The sequence below is a fragment of the Hippichthys cyanospilos genome, chromosome 11 (genome assembly GCF_059441005.1).
Source record: "Hippichthys cyanospilos isolate Australia breed blue-spotted pipefish chromosome 11, RoL_Hcya_1.0, whole genome shotgun sequence".
Lineage (NCBI taxonomy): Eukaryota > Metazoa > Chordata > Actinopteri > Syngnathiformes > Syngnathidae > Hippichthys > Hippichthys cyanospilos.
Window position 1 is genome coordinate 2,475,001 of NC_142379.1, and position 19,534 is coordinate 2,494,534.

Consider the following 19,534-nt stretch of genomic DNA (forward strand, 5'->3'; position numbering starts at 1 on the left):
GCTAGCAGGAAAAGCACCTTAGCATAAACAGTGATAAATGGGAGAAAATATAAGATGTGGAGTTCACTAAATACACGATACGGTAACAAGAAAGTTAAGAAATAACCTCTAATTCAGTGTGACACAATATTTTATTCACATTTTTCACAAAGACACATTTCCCACATCTTGATGATGTGGACGATAAAAAAAACTGCATTTTGTCAATACCTTCAATTCATTCATTTGAATGTATTTCCAAACTATTTTTTTCAATAATTCTTTAAATACTTTCCCTTAATTCACATTTTTCATGTTTTTTTTCTACTTTATTATTTTTCAAAAATATTCATTGTCCTTGAGTCACCAAAATGATTCACCTCGGGAAATAACGGCGCGCGCTGCGATGCCGCAAAACGTGTTCCGTTTCGTTCCCGTCTACCCCGTTGAATTTTCTTCGTTTCGAGAGACTGAAAATGCCGATGGTGTGCGGATGGAAGCGTGCAGAACATTGAAAAATTGTTTTTCTTCTCGCTGCGGACGTGACACAAACGACGGCACGATGTGGTTTAGTTGAAGTCGGAGCTTCGTTTTGACAATTTGTCCGCTCGCATTCTTGCTAGCGCGGCTAATGCCCTTTGCATAGCGACATGTCTTTTTTGTTATTTATTTATTTTGCTGACACAAATTGAGACGCATCACGTCCATCGCGTGATGATCTCCCACCATCTGCGCCCCCCCCCTCCGCCCCCCGATAACGAAATCACGGAGCCCTCCCTGATGGATGCGCGGCAGACGGACGTAGAGAAAGCCGCGCGCATAACCACTCATCTTGTTTGGACGGTGACAGGAAATCCATGAGATCTCCGAAGAGGAGCGGCGGGCATCTGCTCGCGGCGCTGCTAATGGCTGAGGATAGCAAAGAAAAGCTCAATTTATAGATAACGTTACAGTCAACTCCTTTATCCTGGGGCCATGGATAGATACTCTTACCCCTCCCGCATATTGGAAACATTTCAAGTTATCCAAACATGTTTGGAAGGTCGACTTCAAAATAAACCCTGGGGTGCTTTTATTTTGAAGGAGATCCCAGCTGCCTTTTGTGGCATAGTAAATTGAACTGCTAATTATGCAAATGAAAGAAAATCCATGTTAAATAGGTAATGGTACCAAATTGGTACCAAGATAGTATAGTAAGTGCTGCGTATATATGACATACATGTATATAGAAAACATCATATATTAAAGTATAGAAAGGATTTATTTACCTTTGAGTGGCACTTGTTATGCCCATATTCCCTAGCCTAGGCTAGGCTAGCTTCGTATTTCTTGGTTATTTCCAGCTTCGTTTCCATATAAACCATCTTCTTACTTATCTCTTTAACATCACGAGCAATCTTGGCTAACCCGTTCAACTTTGAATTAAGCAGTAAAATGCACTATAAATACGCTTTTGTAACCACTCGCGCTCGAACAAAGCTTTAGTGTGCCGCCATTTTGAAACGAATGAGGCCGACCAATAGCAGACCAGCACTGTAGTGACGCGTTGCATGGAGGCATTGACGGCGACAGAAAATAAGTGCAATCAACTAAAAACGCTTGCCGATGGAGACAGAACAACACAAATACAGCCAAGCCCCTAGGGCCATGACAGTTGTTTTTTGTCACAAAACGGGGAAAATACCTTAGAGGGGACGAAAAACTTCAGTATTCCACATCGCAACATGAAAAAAACGTAAATCAGGGACGTTGTAACATGGGGGTCCACTGTATTTCTCTCTCTCTCTCGCTCTCTCTCTCTCTCTTATATATATATATATATATATATATATATATATATATATATATATATATATATATATGTGTTGTATTTAGTGCTAGCAACCTTGACTAGCACTAAATGCTAGCAACATTAGCGGCTAGCAGTGAAATGACTCACGTGACTTAGTTTCCCATTCCTACTGACCACTTTTTAACAAAGCACTTTCTCAGCTGTACTGTTTCAAGCAGCAATAATCGCCACTGTGCTTTTGCCATAAACTAAATGAAGATTTGGGGTGAAGCTGAAATTTCAATGTTTTTCCGAAGAATCAAAAAGCCAGCTACTATTTAAATTCGTCCAAAAAATGGATCTAAATGTGTTTGATTCATTCTTCAGTGGAAATGCGTTTTATTGTATTCTGGATTCATAATAGTTTTCTAACCAAGAGAGAAATACGTATATATTTGTTTTATCGTCATGCGAAAAGACGATTATTCGGTCCACACTTATTAACTTCCTTCCTTACTCGCCGCCTAAGCTTCCGCATATGTTCTCCCAAGTTTTCCTCCTGTCAGCGTGTTGTTGACGGTGACATCTAAAGCACTACAATTAGTAACGCGGGCGAGCTCAGCGGTGGAGCCGGCGTATGTTTTTTCGCTCGCCATTACCTGTTTGTTAGCGCTCCGACAAGTCCGGGAGAGGCGGTTGCTATTCCCGCGCCGAGCTTCCCCGCGGACTCGTCTAATGGTGCGGGAAAGAGTGGGCTGGGGGCAAACGTGTTGCTTGACTGCCTTCGTGACAAATTCTATTTGTATTTTTTTTTTTTTTAATATATGTATAGACAAATACTACTGGGCTGGAAATAGTGCAGCGGCGATTAGCCATAGGCGCCGCGGACCTAAGCGAGATGTAATGATTTATTTAGGGGGCCCATAGCTTTTGATTAATGTTGTCCAATCCAATGGCTCACACTTGGACGCTTTGCAAAGGGGGCTGCTGGGGGGGTGGGGGGGTCGGGGGGGTGGGATGTCACCACGCTTGATCTCGCCCACTTGTTTTCACATCACAGCCTGCTAGCCGCCTTGGATACAGCTGTGTGCGCATGCATGTAACATTGAAAAACAAGACTAATCCGCTGTTGGGTTATACAGTACTTCAGACAGTTAGTATTGCTTACTACCTCCACTATTACTCGTAGTACTAGTACTAGTACTACTACTACAACTGATTGTGCTCCTGACTCTTTTCTTCTATTACTACTACTACTAATTTGACTTCTTCTGCTTCTTCCTCTACTTCTACTACGAATTCTACTTTTTACTACTTTGGCTTCTTGTACTTTTTACTACTTCTACTTCTACTACTACCTCCGCTTCTTCCACTTGTTCCACTACTACTTACTTCAACTACTAGTGATACTTCTACATCTTCTACTACTAATTCTGCTTCTGCCTCTTTTTCTTCTACTACTAATTTGTCTTCTTCTACTTCTTCCTCTACTACTAATTCTACTTTTTACTACTTTGGCTTCTTGTACTTTTTACTACTTCTACTACTACTACTACTACCTCCGCTTCTTCCACTTGTTCCACTACTACTTACTTCAACTACTAGTGATACTTCTACATCTTCTACTACTAATTCTGCTTCTGCCCTCTTTTCTTCTACTACTAATTTGTCTTCTTCTTCTTCTTCCTCTACTACTGATTCTACTTTTTACTACTTGGGCTTCTTCTTGTACTTTTTACTTCTACTACTACTACCTTCGCTTCTTCCACTTGTTCCACTGCTACTTACTTCAACTACTAGTGATACTACTTCTGAGTCTTCTACTTCTTCTACTAATAATTCTGCTTCTGCCTCTTTTTCTTCTTCTACACCTAATTTGACTTCTTCTGCTTCTTCCTCTACTTCTACTACTAATTCTACTTTTTACTACTTGGGCTTCTTCTTGTACTTTTTACTACTACTACTTCCACTGCTTCATCCACTTGTTCCACGACTACTTTCTTCAGCTACTATTGATACTACTTCTGAGTCTTCTACATCTTCTACTACTAGTACGTCTGCTTCTTCTACTACTAATTCTAGCTTCATCTGCTTCTACAGTACTTTTTTGTCCTGCTAGTTCTACTCATTCTGCTTCTTCTATTACCTTAATTACTTCTACTACTTTTTTCTTCTGCTTCTTCTTGTATTTGTTATTTCTTCTGCTTCTACTTTTAGTACAACGACTTCTACTATAACTTTTCCTATGCTTCTTCTACTATACTTCTACTATTACTATGACTTTGATTACTTTTACGACATACTACTATTTCTACTACTTCTTCTGCCTCTACTACTTCCACTTCTGTTTCTTCTGCTTCTTCTTGTACTTCTCATTTCATTTGCTTCTACAACTGCTACGACGACTCCTACTACTACTCCTACACTCGTCACCTGTCTTTGAGAAATGTATTAAATACAGAAAAGCGCTTAAAAAGTGTGAAATGTTGCATGTTTCTGTTGAAAATGTCGAGATTCCAAGACTTTGCGGGAGTTGATTTTTCAGTTTGATGAGAGGTATACTTTGCGGGATGTAATAGTTGTGATGAAAATCAAATATTTCGATTGTTATGGTGGTAGACGCCATTGTGTTTTTCTTGCGGCAATGACTTCTTTGGCATTTTTAATGTTGTTTTTGCCAGTTGCCAATCGCTATTGCTCAGCTGCTCAAATAAAATAAAACGGATGAAACAATTTGCTAATGCTAGCCACCACGATGACATCACGGCAAATAATTAGTTAATGCACAATGTCCATGCTTGAACGTGCAATTCATATACGTGCTTCTTGAGGCGTTGGCCTGTTGGACATGTTGTGTTGTCAGTCAGCGCGTGGGGGAGGAAGATGCCTGCGCTAATGAAGTGCATTAGCTTAATTACTGGCCCAGAGAAGCGTCAGGAGGCTCGCACTGACGTGCGCATCTGCTGCAAAGAAAAATGGAAAAACTCCCTTTCTTCGCGCTGAATGCTATGGAAGGGCTTCTGTTCAATAAAAGCATGTGAAAGTTTTGCCCTTTTGTGGTCCGGGCGCCGTCCTCGCTTTCTCTCGGATAACTAATGAATCGCCTTTTCTCTTCCGCAAGTCAATAGGGACCTTTTTTTTTTTTTTTGCCGTGCTTTTAAATGATTGCAGCTAAATGACATCGGCGAGGTTCGGCTTTGTTTTTAGACTTCAGCCTTTTACTTTAAAAGCGTCATCTGAGGCTCGAATAATGGGAGCGCAAGTACCTTACATACCGGCAGTTGGATTTCATTAACAAAGTAAACTTCAACTCATTCGCTCTCATTTTTGCTTTAGGAGTCCAGACATTCAATGCTTATAAATATATATTTATACATACTGTATATATGTGTGTGTGTGTGTGTGTGTGTGTGTGTGTATGTATATATATATATATATATATATATATATATATATATATATATATATATATATGTATGTATGTATGTATGTATACATATATATATACATATATATATATATATGTATATATATATATATATATGTATATATATATATGTATGTATATGTATGTATGTATACATATATATGTATATGTATGTATGTATACATATATATGTATATGTATGTATGTATACATATATATGTATATATGTATGTATACATATATATATATATATATATATATATATATATATATATATATATACGTTTTCAGTCACACGTTGTCCTACGTACGACATTAGCATAATCTTATTAGCGCAGTTTAGGGAGGTCATCCCCCGAAACGAGTCCCCTTTTTTAATTTTTTCATTTTCGCGGCGAGCTAATTAGGAGGGAAGCGCCCCGCTCGGCCATCTGTCGCCGCGACTCCAGCGTGATATACAGTAGCGCTCCCGCCCGCAAAACACTCTCCTTGTCTGGGCTCCCGACCATGAAATATGCGCCGCCGAAGCGGGTTCAAAGCCGAGCGGGAAGGTAAATCAGCGCCCGGTGCACTCTTTGCAGATGGCCAATGAAAGATGCACATTATAAATCTAAACGAGCCCGTCGCTCGCTGGTTTACGGCGCGCGCCTTCTATCTCTGCCTTTCCTTTTTGGGCTTTTCCCGCGTGTCATAAACGCCTTTGAATTGTTTGAGCAGGTGAGAAAAGTGACAACGCCATATGACTAAATACTCTTTGGATTGTTTTCTTGGATTGGTTTGACACTTTTGAACTTTCGCATCGCTCTTCCACTTTTCTTTACCGCCAAGCTAAGCAATGTTAGAATGGAAGATTTTTTAATTCGTTTTCGCTCAGTATTTTTTAACTAAACAATTATAAATAAACAGTATTTGTTAACTTTTTCACATAGAGTGCTTATAAAAAGTCTACACACCCCTTAAAGGTGATTTTCTAAAAAAAAAGACTTATTTTTAATAAGTATTTTTAATGAGGAAACAATAATAAATAAACAATATTAATTGTTGGCCTACACATGCAGTGGGAATAAAAAGTTTACAGTCCCCTGACAGGTTTTTGTTAAAATACTTTTTTACACTTAATCGTTGTAAATTGTTATAATCGTTTTAAACAATAAGTTAAAACTATGAAAAAAATATTTTGTAGTACAGTTTATTTTTTTTTATCAGATTAGTCAATTTATCAAATGTTCTTAAGAACAATTGTGTATAATATAATAAAATATAAGAATAATATTTGTTAACTTTTTCACATAGAGTAGTTATAAAAAGTCTACACACACTATAGGTTATTGTCTTAAAAAAAGGCACATTTTTAATTTAAGTATTTTTAATGATGAAACAATATAAATAAACAATAGTAACTGTTGCCCTGCACATGCAGTGAGAATAAAAAGTTTACACATATTTTTGCTAAAATATTTAACCTAACTACATTATAAATCGTTATAATCGTTATAAACAATAAGTTAAAACGATGAAAAAAAAATTGTAGTATAATTTAATATTTTTTGTCAGATTAGTCAATTTATCAAATGTTCTTAAGAACAATTGTGTATAATATAATAAAATTTAATATGCATGTTTTTTTAGTTTTTAAATAATGATAAATCATAGAAATATATATTAATAGTAAAAATAATAATACAGATGAAAATATAAGTGTCCCTTATATTTTGCCATTTGCCTGCACAGTATGTATTTCTCAGTCGGCTTTAAGATGACGACGTTTTTCGTGCGTCCCGTTGTAAAAGACACGTGCAGCCATTTTCGTGTTGCTTGGTAAAACCGATGTCAGATTCCTTTTTTAATTTTTTTTTAGTCCGTCTAACTTTCCTTGGGATGCTACCGATTGAGTTTTGTGGAAGTTGCGGGTAATCTAGGGCAGCTCGGGGCGCCGATCTTATTGCGTGCCAGCCTCATGCATTTTTAAAAGCGTATCGCTGAAATGGCCCCTTCTTGCCTTCCAGACGCCGTCTTTCAGAACCACCCTCGTTTGCGCACGCCCCCCCTGCCCCTGTCCCACTCCCATTCGCCCAATCACCACCAGCACCATGCGGCCTCCGTCAACTCCTTGAACCGGGGCAACTACACGCCGCGGAGCAACCCCAGCCCCGCGCCCACCGACGGCGGCTCCTCGGCGCCCCCGGACGCCGGCGTCCCCGATGCGGGCGGCGCCCCGGACAACTGGCTGCTCAACAGCAACATCCCGCTGGAGACCAGGTACGGTGTCCGAGATGACGGACCCACATTTTTATTAGGCCCGATTATTAGTTATTTTCTTTGTACTTCAGTGTCGTATACTTGTCTTGTTTTACTGTTTCTTTTGGCCAACTTATTTGTAGTTTATTGATTTGTGAGCATTTATGCTTGTATTTTAGGCTCGGCATAGATTTTTATACGTGTGACATCGGATCGAAAGTACAGCACATTTGATTGAGCCTAGTGCAATAAAAAGTGCTCAGTAGGAACGGCAATCGTCAGGTTGTCAGCATCAGTTTTGCAGCTAATTGCTAACGTTGTAGCGGCTAATGGTAACAGGTGTCTATGGTAATTTAATTAGTGATTTAAACATAGCCAGCTATTAAAAAAAGAAATAGTATGTATGTGAGTGTATATATATATATATATATATATATATATATTTTTTTTTTTTTTAATCCAAATAGCAAAATCTAGCATTTATAAAACATTTCAATCGACAAATTTTCAGCATATTTTATAAAATGTCATTCCGTCGCATTTCCGTTCGCATTTTGTAGTACTCTATTTTCTGTCGAATGAGGCGCCATCAATTTTTTCAATAGCTGACAGTGCGCCTTATAATCCAGTGCGCCTTATACAGTGCATAAACAGTGCAAAAAAGTTTTGTTTAAAAAAATATATATTTTAATTGAAACATAAATATATTCTTTTAAACCTTCCCTTTAACGTATCTTCATCTTATGGATGCAAGTTGCAACCCCTGCCACTACTGTAGCTTCTATTCTACGCGCCTTATAATCCGGTGCGCCTTATAGTGCGGAAAATACTACTTTGAAAATGCAATGAAATGAGGCCCGCCCCGCCAGCTAGGACATCAAGTCTTCCGAAAGTGCCCAACAAGAGAAGGCTGCTGCTTTTGGGCCCGTTGTTTTTGTGTCGGTAACCGTGGCGACGTGCTCAATTATAATCACATCGGACGAGGAACGATAAGCGGCGGCGCCTCGTAGTCACGCCGCGTTAATCAGCGACGCCGCGTACGTTCATCCGTTGGAGACCCTCGCGTCGAGTGCGTCCGGTTGGCCGTCGTGGGGATTAAAGTGGCCCCGGTCTCGTTATTACCACTCCAGACCAAATCAGGAGAAGCGACCACTCGCCTTGCCTGATTAACGTAGCAACGCATTTATTATTGTGGATCCCAGCACTTGATTTTAGCGTTTTGCGCAGCTTTGGAGTGGCGCGTGGCGTGTGTTCAAATCCGTCGTTTTTTAAGTTGGCAACTTGAGAAAGAAAATTCTTCAACCGCCGTAAAGTAAAAAAAAAAATTAAAGGAGTTAAAGGTTGGATTTAACGCCGCATGTACAGCTCGAGTTTCCGATTTTAAAGGAGAAAAATACATTTAAAAAACACATAAATTTACAGCCTTTGTTTTTTGTACAAGGCACTTTACGAAATATTTCTAAGGTGTTTGGATTTTATGCCGCATGTACAAAGTAAAATTTTCACGATGAAATGGAACGAACGAGAATCGTCAAAGCTCATCCGTCGTACGTTTATTTCTTTTTTATTCTCGCCATAAAAAAAGTCAAACCCCTTTCGGAAAACTTTGCACGCGGCCATTAACAAGCTAGCTGCTAGCGTGACAACGGCCGTCGGAATCCAAATATGAATTCCGCGGCATTCAGTCCCATTTTGATCTCGTATCGAGCCAGGACTTTTTTTTTTTTTTTTTTTTTTTCTCGCCTTCCTGGGCCCAGGTATGCGCGCTCATTAAAAGTTGGATTCCTCTCCCGTGAAAAGACATGAAAAGCGCGCCTTTTCTCCCGGAGCATGCGGATGACGGTCGGCTGGTTCGTCGTCGTCCGCTTGCGGAACGGAGCAGGCCGAGCGGCGGGGTTTAGCATGAAATGAAAACGCGCTTTATTTTGTGCACAACCTTCATTAAGGCCGCTTCCTCATGTGTAAGCAATCACAGTGACAAGCTGCTTTTGCCAATCTCGTCCCTGCAAAGCAACGGCGATGCTAAATATGTGCCTCCCCTCCCACCCGGTGTCTCCCAATGTCCTCTCAATTTCCTTTGATGTCCTGTATCCGGCTTCCGTTTTGTTCGTTTTGTCCCGAGTCTCATCCTGTGCGCCAATATTTATCCAATGACCTTCGTTTTTGTACCCCAGTTTATGTCCTTCGTGTTCCCTTGTCTGCACGAGTGAAAAACGTACCGTATTTTCCGCACTGTAAAGCCTTAATTTTTTGAAAAAGCTGATGGTGCGCCTTATAATCAGGTGCGCCTTATATATGGATCAATATTGAGATTGGACTGATAAAGTAAGCTTGACCCGTTTCTTTTGTGTGTTTACAGTTGAACAAGGTTGCTCATATTGACATTGAGTTTGTATGCTATGAGAGTTTAGAGTTATTATTTGAGTTATTATTATTACTTTGAGTATTACTATATTGGGATTGAAAAAGTTTTCAAATATGTCATTAATTGAGGGCGCGCCTTAAAATCCGGTGTGCCTTATATATTGAAGATGTTTTCAAATGTGTCATTAATAGAGGGTGCGCCTTAAAATCCGGTGCGCCTTATATATTGAAGATGTTTTCAGATGTGTCATTAATAGAGGGTGCGCCTTATAATCCAGTGCGCCTTATAGTGCGGAAAATACGGTATACATCCTCATGGCTTTGTTTACTGATAAAAATCGCTGCTACACAATTCCGCATCATGGAGTGTTCTCGCAGTACTTCGGGCGGGCGCTGCTGTAAAGTGACTGTCTTTTGGGGGGGATACACTGTAGTATCCATCTTAAAGTTGCTAGCGACACGTTGTCCGGTGTCTCCGAATGTCCTCTCAATTTCTTTTGACGTCTTGTATCCGGCTTCCGTTTTGTTCATTTTGTCCCTAGTCTCATCCTGTGCGCCTATATGTATCCAATGACCTTTGTTTTTGTAGCCCGCCGTACCCCTTCATATGTCCTTCATATTCCCTTGTCTGCACGTGTGAAAAACTTACATTCACACGGCTTTATTCATCGATAAAAACGGCTGCAACTGAGCGTGGGAGAGTTATCGCGGTACATCGGGGGGACGCTGCCGTCAAGCGACCGTCTTTTGGGAGAGGGGGGGGACACTGCAGTAGCCATCTTAAAGTTTTCCTGTTTGCTAGTGACACGTTGTTCTTTTCCAACCACAACCTCACAAGGAGCCCGAATACTCTAATGCTTATCAGAGAGGAGCGAGACGCTTGCAGATCGGGGCAGGGCTCGTACAAAAGCAGGTACGCCAGCGTGCCCGGCGTGGCGGGGGGAACCTGGCTTCTGTGGTAGTAGAGTAGTCCCATAAGGTGTTTTATGTCCCACGCTGTGTGTCCTTGTGGAGCGGGAGACGGTTATTTTCTGTGCTTCCCCCGCACGCGCATCTCACCAACGGCTTCATCTCCATCTCTCCATCTGTGTGTAGAAACATAGCAAAGCAGGCATTCCTTGAGACTTTACAGGACAACCCCATTGAGATGGACGTACTGGCGTCGGCGCGCCGCGACGCCGCCTACAACGACGGGTAGGTGGCATGCTAGCCCCGCTTCTGTCGCCAATGCCTTGCGCTATGTTTCCATCAACATCCTCTGCTCTCGAAATGGCATCGCCACGTGTGTGTGTGTGTGTGTGTGTGTATTTGTGTGCCAGAAGCTCAATCCGTCCCCATTGTAGCCTTTTAGCGGATAATGAAGCGTAATCGCTAACTTAAGAGGCCGTGCAAAACGCACCCCGCATGTCCGATTGTGAAGCACATTATTTGCTCTTGGACAATCGGTGAGGAAAAATAACGATACCTAGAAAGACTCTCAGTAGAGCATGAATCTCTGCCAAGGATGAGAAGTCATGCCAGACGGCTGGAGATTGGCCCCTCGGGCTGAGCGGCGAGATGGATGCCGTAATAAGAGAAACAAACCACCAAGAAGAAGAAAAAATCATTCCCGTTGATACGGTTTGGCTCCAGACCTCTAGGTGGCGGTAACTAGACGTTTGATGGCGTAATGTTGCTTTGTGTTTTCAGAGTAAACTGCCAACAAGTTTAACCCTTGCGGCATTGTTATAAGTTAAGGAAATTCCTTTTTTTTATGTTATCATAAAAGAAACAATGGGAAAAAAACGCTAGGGAGCTGAAATTTCCAGCATATGATTAAAACATGTACAATTTTCAAAAGCAACGATTCGGACACATCTTTGTGATTCCAGCTGGACGTGCGAGATTTTGTGTACAAAGAGAATCATTGTCCAAATTTTGGACCATATAACACCATTAGAATTACAATTTTTGGCATGTGTTTATATAGAAGTTATGAACTTGATTTTCCTGCGATTTTTGCAACATTCTGCTGAGTGGCAATCAAAATATGTCAGCAAACAGCAAATTCTTGGTTGACTTGTGTTTCACCCCAAGAGGGTAGGTGGCGGTATGGACTAGTTAAAATGTCACTTCACAGGCTACAAAGACAGACCATAACATTTTTAAATTTTTTGTGGGCGTTAATAAATACTGTATGGATATAACTGATGCCACTGAACAATTTGAGTCTTTGAAGGAAAAAAATATTCATAATGAACTTTTCTGCCTTTAAACACATTTGCAAAACTAGGGAAAAATGCAATGTGTCTAGGTTGAAAAGTTTGTGTGCACAAGGGTTAAAAATAAAATTTTGGTTGACATTTACATTTATCATAACAGAAAATCAAACAAATCCAATTTTTCACACCCAAGCCAGCTGGTAGCTACGACACAAGGTGACGTAGCTGAACATAAGTGGCCGTAATCCACTTAACAAAATTCCTAGATCTGCACCTTTATCCCATTCCGGAACCAATCAGCTAATTGGATTTTGCACTTAAGTAGTTTTGATGTGCATGTATAAACACCGGCGATAAAAACCTTCCCTTCCTCTCCAAACATGATTATACGAAAATAAAAAACAAATATGTGACAATACAAAGGAAAAGTCCTAAGGACCCAACTATGGAATATCACAGGAAGTAGGATATAAAAGCTTAGAGCCGCCATTTTGAATCACTGGTAAGCTATTTTTAGAACATAACGTCCCGTCATCATCGTCGTCTTCCATGTGTGCCAAAACGAAAAAAAATAATCACCTGGCATCTAAATTATCTTCAAAGCGGTGACTCGTTGACTCAAATCACAGCGTAACCAATTGTATTAAGAAAAACGATAGCTCATTACCGTGAAAGAGTATGAACTAATTTTCAGGGTCCCAAACATAGCTCCGCCCAAAACCTATTGCGCAGCCTGGAAAGTTAGAACACGCAGAACATGGTGCCACAGTTCCAAGACCAAGTTCCCCACAAACTCTTAAAACAACATGTCAGTTTGTGTATGGTCTTTTTTTACCATAGATGTCAAGAAAAATAGCTGTCATAACTCCTCAAGCGCTACCGCTACGTGCCCACCCCGCCCCCGTACTTAAAGCTAACACATGTTCTCAGACGCGTCCTTGGTGGCACCTTGTAATGTTGCGTTTAATCACGTGCGCCTCTTGTAAACGTGTCGGTAAAAGATCCTTGACAAGGAACGGCAGCATCTGATGGACCTCTACTTCGGCTCGTCCGATGTAAAAGAAAAGATGGAAAAGATGAGACTTTGGTGATTCAGGGCTATACAAATAAAATTGGATTGATTGATTGATTGAAATAGGTAGCTAGCTTGGTAGGTAACTAGCTCACTGCTTGCTAGGTAGCTGCCTCTCTCGCCAGGCTCATAGATAGCTGGCTTCCCTAACTAGGTAGCTAGGTTGGTTGGTAACTAGCTCACTGGTTAGGTATCTAGGCAGCTGTCTCGTTAGCCAGGTAGGTAACTAGCTAGCTAGCTCACTAGCCAAGTATATAGGTAGCTGTCTCTCTAGCCAGGCTAATAGACAGCTGGCTTTCCTAACTAGGTAGCTAGTTGGTAGATGACTAGCTCACTGTAATAAGTCTTTAGGCAGCTGTCTCGCTAGCTAGGTAGATAGGTAATTGACTTTTCTAACTAGGTAGCTAGGTTGGTAGGTAACTACCTCACTGGTTAGGTATCTAGGCAGCTGTCTCGCTAGCTAGGTAGATAGGTAGCTGGCTTTCCTAACTAGGCAGCTAGTTGGTAGATGACTAGCTCACTGTAATAAGTATTTAGGCAGCTGTCTCGCTAGCTAGGTAGATAGGTAATTGACTTTTCTAACTAGGTAGCTAGGTTGGTAGGTAACTACCTCACTGGTTAGGTATCTAGGCAGCTGTCTCGCTAGCTAGGTAGATAGGTTGCTGGCTTTCCTAACTAGGTAGCTAGTTTGGTAGGTAACTAGCTCCCTGGTTAGGTAGCTGCCTCGCAAGCCAGGTAGATACGTAGCTGTCTCGCTAGCTAGCTACATAGATAGCTGGCTTTGCTAGCTAGGTTGATAGGTAACTAGCTTGCTGGTTAGGTAGGTAGTTAGCTGGCTCGCTAGCTAGGTACTCATTCTATGAAATGAGAAGATTCGGCACATTTAAAAAAATATTTCTGTGAAAATATTGCTTTTCGCGAAAACGCCGAGTATTGCTGCCTTAGTGCGTTTTATATCTAACGACTAATCCGGCAGCAGGGTTGCCATGGCGACGGTACAGAGTGTGCCTGGGAACACAATTGCACTTGATAGACAGCCCGCGTGGACATGTACTCACGTCACTTCGCTCCCCGCAGGCACTTCCTGTTCAAGCCCGGCGGTACCTCGCCCATGTATTGCACCACGTCGCCGGGGTACCCGCTGACCTCCAGCACGGTGTACTCGCCGCCCCCGCGACCCCTCCCCCGCAGCACCTTCTCGCGGCCCGCCTTCAGTCTGAAGAAGCCCTACAAGCACTGCAACTGGAAATGCGCCGCCCTCAGCGCCATCTTGGTTTCCGTCACGCTGCTCTTCCTGCTGGCCTACTTTGTCGGTGAGTCTCGGCCTCGGTGCCATGGCGGGCCGACCGGTCGCCGACCAATCACGGGCACACGCTCTGTAGGAAAACAAGCAAAAGCTGAAGCCCGTATTCAAACCCCAAAAATGTACACAATTTTCAATTACATATATATATATATATATATATATATATATGTATATATGTATATATATTTTTTTTGGGGGGGATGTTTGATTCCTCTGTGTATGTCCCTTTTTTAAAGGCACCTTTTTGCAGTGCGCAATCCGTCGCTTTGTCCCCAGCCAATCACCTTGGCCGTAATAATGTTGTCACTTGAGAAAAGTGCAATCAGCGTTCTTGCTGATGTCCGCTGGTCAGATAAGAAAAGACTTGCACATTTTTATATTTCTTTTTTTTTTTAATAAAATTCCCCCCAACCTGCGCGGCCCGGCTGGCTAAAGGCTATCTGGGTGCTATTAAATCAGCTCTTCCCCTTTTGGCCAGCCCATAAGTGAATTACACACGGGTAATGTACGCTATCATTTATCTCTATGATCTATATTTAATACGCTTTGCACACCTGTCTAATGGTTGAAAAAAGGCCAAAAGGTGGCAAGAAAAAATAACTCTAAATGTCTCTAAATGTTGTGTATGTATATATATATATATATATATATATATATATATATATATATATATATATATATATATATATTTTTTTTTTTTTTTTTTTTTTCCCAAAATACATTTAGCTGACATTTTATGTTAGCGTTAATAATTACTAGCTTGTTTGCGTTAATAATTACTAGCTTGTTTGGTTTCCTATAATTAATAAGAAATCATTTTTATAATTTGGCAAATTATTCTTAAAATTGGAGGGGACTTGCGTACAAATTTTCATGTCATGCTCCGCCCACATTAGATGGAAAAAAACTTGTCAGGGATGAATTAAAGTTCGTCATTGAACGAGCAAGAAAAATGAAAGGATTCATTTGGCGCGGAATAATGAAAGTTATTTAGCTAATCATCTCATTTTTGGCGCAGGTGTAGCTGATATTATGGACACACAGTACAAGATTAGCCAAGTGGGCGCACAAATGATTCGGGCGAGACAAATTAATTTTTCATTGCGGACGTTTTGAATAGATATTATGCCATAACAATCAGGGGAGGCAATCAATTTCCGGCTCTTTCTTCCCCCCGAGGATCAAACGCACTCAAATCTGCATTAATAGTAATCCGTTTTCTTTAAAAATTCATTATTTTGTCAAAAGATTATTAGCTACGTTCTGAGGCCGGCGGTGATTAAAGATAATTCTGCGGGATTTCGGGAGAACGATAGTGGATTTCGGGGTTCCTGGCCCCGAGCCCCGTTTCATCGCGCCGCGTAATTATATAAAATAACTGAGGCCATCTCCAGGTGCGTCGAAAAACAGGACGCCGAGGTTCACCCCGATCGGCGGCCGCGTTTAATTAAAAGACTGATGTGAAAATGCTTTTGTTTGGAGTGCAATTAATTGCGCAAGCTTGTAATTGGGGGAACTGGAGGCGAGGTGTCTAATTAAGCCAATTAGGCCTCCTGATGCATGTTGCCGCCCGAGAATTGCTTTTGTTTGCGCCCCGCTTTGCGGGCGGGACTCGATAAAGTTCGCCGTGAATCTTCAGTCGCTGGGCGCCCATTAAAAACTTCACAATGACCGATTTGAATTGTGCTTAGAATTCACACGCACGTTTCATTACCTGCCACCACACGTACATTTACGCACGTGTCAAGTGCAGTGCTTTAGATATATATATATATATATATATATATATATATATATATATATATATATATATATATATATATATATATATATATATATATACGTATAAATATGTATGTGAGTATATATGTATACATGTGAGTTATACATATAAATATGTGAGTATATATATATATATATATATATATATATATATATATATATATATATATATATATATATATATATATATATATATATACATACATATATACATATATACATATTTATGAGTACGTATAAATATGTATGTGAGTATATATGTATATACGTATAAATATGTATACGTATCTACATATATTTACATATATACTCACATTTATGTGAGTATATACATATAAATATGTGAGTATATATGTATATACGTGTGTATATATATATATATATGTGTGTACTGGCTTATAGTCTGAAATTCATTTAAAAACTTGTCTTTTTGGACAGGTATAATTTAAAGAAACTTTAATTGGAGGAAAACCCTCACATTTATTTTAAAGGTTTGATCTGTTCAAAGAGAAATTAATAGCTCGCGCAAAATCAACAACAGCCATTCATCGGTCGGGCAAAATCGACGCCAGTAAAACCCGAATTCCAAACGATGAATCTAATGTCGGCCGGCGAGTTCAGATGTCCCTCTGCTAATTAAAAGCGCGGTAAGAGCAAAAAAGTTGGCCGTCGCCGAAGTCACGGCATCAAAGGATGCCGGGCGAAAGCGGCCGAGTGGTCTTTTTCTTCGGCGTCCCCTAATTGGCACCCGGCGTGACCCGACTTTCCTGCCAACATGTAAGCGAAAGGAGGCCACAACATGCGGCGGGAAACTCTTGACAGGTCGAGAGCGCAGCTTGCCTCCGTCTCTGGATGTCTCATTAGAAGTGTCCAGTTAGTCCTACAAAACCCTTTCCGTGTCATCGCAAAGTTTTTACCCCCCGGAGGTAAAAAAAAAAGCAAGAAAATAGGGCGTCTCTTTCGGCCGGGTTCCCATCCTCCCGCCGTCGGAGGCCTCGGGGACGGACGGGATGAAGAACGGACGCGTTACTAGGACGCTTGGAACGAACGCCGACTTTGTGCGTTTTCCTCATCTTGACGAAAAGCGCCCAATGACTACTTGTTTATTACGTGAGCTTTTTTTTTTTTTTTTTTTTTTTTTTTTTTTATATACCAAAATCGTTGTATGGAGGACAATAGAAACCTATGGTAATTAGCTAATGTGTTTTATAACATTGTATATAAATATTGAAAATTAGTCACAAAATAGTATGGTAAGTGCTTTTTACTAATTGGAAAGAATTTGGGGAAACTATTGCCCCCCAGCGGAACTTAGAACTTCTACAAAACAATCAAGTTGCTTCGTTTTCCATTTGGTTTGCTCTTAATTTGAAAAGAAAAACGAATTGTTCCTGTCACAGCAGTAAAAAGTAATCAGTTCGATTTGCTGTTCAACATTGTAAAATTGATTTTCTTCCTCCCATTGCTATTTGTGATTTTTGTTGTTATTAAAATTCACACAATGAAGCGACACAGCAGCGAAAATCGGTCATTTTTCTTCCTCACAAATTTGAGACGGCGACGTTTTGCCAGAAAAACATTTTCAGCCTTGTTGTGTGTCAAAACAAATCAAACGACGACTAAAGCATAATCACTTTGCGTATGGCATTCGGTTGTTTAATGTACTTTTTTTTTTTAGCACCATTTATGTAAATGAATCACGAGAAAGTCGAAACTTTGAAGCGAGAAGAAAGTAGTCAAAAAGATCAAACTGTGAATGTTTTGTCTGCGAAGTCATGTAATGACAGGCGCACTTAAAAATGCCTTCAAATTAAACGTCAACCAAACAGGGAGCGTCTCTCCCTTAGCGCTTGATTATTTTGAATATAATTATTATATATTTGTACCTGAAATGAATAAAAAATGGTGGTTTATAAAACGCAAATTTTGAGAAATTTGAAAGCTTTTCGGTGCGGATTATAGTGCGGAAAATTTAGTAAGTGCATTTTTGAAATTTTCTAAATGAACAATGTGCTTGTCGACGAGAAGACCTTAAGACGAGCGACAAACCAATAAAATGGCCGTATTGAGTTCCTGGGTCTTTTTTTTTTTCTGCTGACTGTTGAATTCCAACGTTTTTCTTTTTGCCTCGCTAAGCTCATCTTGTCCATTCCGGTATTGGTGATCTGTCACCCCCCCGCTCCCCCTCCCCCCCCCACTCTTTATTTCCCCCTACCACCCCTTGTCCCCGCACCGCCATCGGAGGACATTTCTTTTGTCAAACTTGTAAAATCCCCGCACGCTTCACCCATTGAGTTTACGTTTTGTTTCCAAGCCGCCATATTCATTTTCAAAGGCAGTTTAATTGACTGAACTGAAAGCTGCCGTTCCTACTGATCACTTTTTCATAAAATGCACTCAAGTATGCTGTTTTAGCTAGCAAAAATTTAATAAGCATTGAAATATCCTGTTTTCAAGCATTTTTTTTTTTAATTATGTTTAAACATTTTTGCTTTTCATCGGGGGTGAGCTGGAAGGCGCGGTCATCCGTCCACGTCAACGTCAGCAAGCAGACGTTGTCGCTCGAGGTCAGCGCGGCGCTCGGATTCCAAAGCTCAGCAGAATTTGCCGTTAACCATTAAACCGTTTCTACGGTTTTTTTCACTCACGCCAGTGGAGTTAAAAGCCTTTGCTTTTACTCAAGCTCCACTTTTTATCAAAGGGTGACAATGTTTCATTTGATTCTATGATATCGTCGCACTCAATTTCCTCAGTGGAGTGACAGGAGTAGCTTTTTTAAGCATCGAATTAGCAAACGTGAAAGATAGCCCAAATATATTTATGCTAACAGAGTGTTGACATTAACTCTCTCAGTGCCATGGAGAATTCTCGTCTTTTAAAATAGAAATAACGATAATAAATAATACAATTCTTGTCATTTACGGAGGGTAGCTGACACCCTTGACTAATGCTTACCTAATACAGTGGACCCTCAGGTTACAGCGTCCCTGGCTTACATTTTTTTCATGTTGCGATGTGGAATACTGAATTTCTTCGTCCCCTCTAAAGTATTTTCCCCGCTTTGTGACAAAAACAACTGTCATGACCTTAGGGGCTTGGATGTATTTGTGTTGTTTTGTCTCCATCTGCAGGCGTTTTTAGGTAATTGCACTTAATTTCTGTTGCCGTCACATGACGGAGATGCTGGTCTGCTATTGGTCGGCCTCACTCGTTTCAAAATGGCGGAACGGTAAAGTTTTGCTCTAGCGCGAGTGGTCACAAACCCGTATTTATAGTGCATTTTATCGCTTAATTTAAAGTTTTTTGGGTTAGCCATGGGTCCCAAGATTGCTAGTGATGTTAAAGAGAGAAGTAAGAAGATGATTTCTATGGAAACGAAGCTGGAGATAATCAA

General features: G+C 40.5%; 1 protein-coding gene across 9 annotated transcripts in view; it reads left to right on the plus strand.

The window, feature by feature from the left end:
• The window catches only part of tenm4 (teneurin transmembrane protein 4), a 185,784-nt gene that overhangs the window by 62,639 nt on the left and 103,611 nt on the right, over positions 1-19,534 (plus strand). For 6 of the 9 annotated variants that reach the window (XM_088427919.1, XM_088427920.1, XM_088427922.1 and 3 more), the window contains 3 exons: positions 7,184-7,436; positions 10,875-10,973; positions 14,130-14,365. In XM_088427919.1, coding sequence (XP_088284045.1) covers positions 7,184-7,436; positions 10,875-10,973; positions 14,130-14,365 — 588 coding nt within the window. Of the gene's footprint in view, positions 1-7,183; positions 7,437-10,617; positions 10,693-10,793; positions 10,974-14,129; positions 14,366-19,534 lie in introns of all 9 variants that reach the window. The other 3 variants (XM_088427924.1, XM_088427928.1, XM_088427927.1) reach the window with 2 other exon arrangements.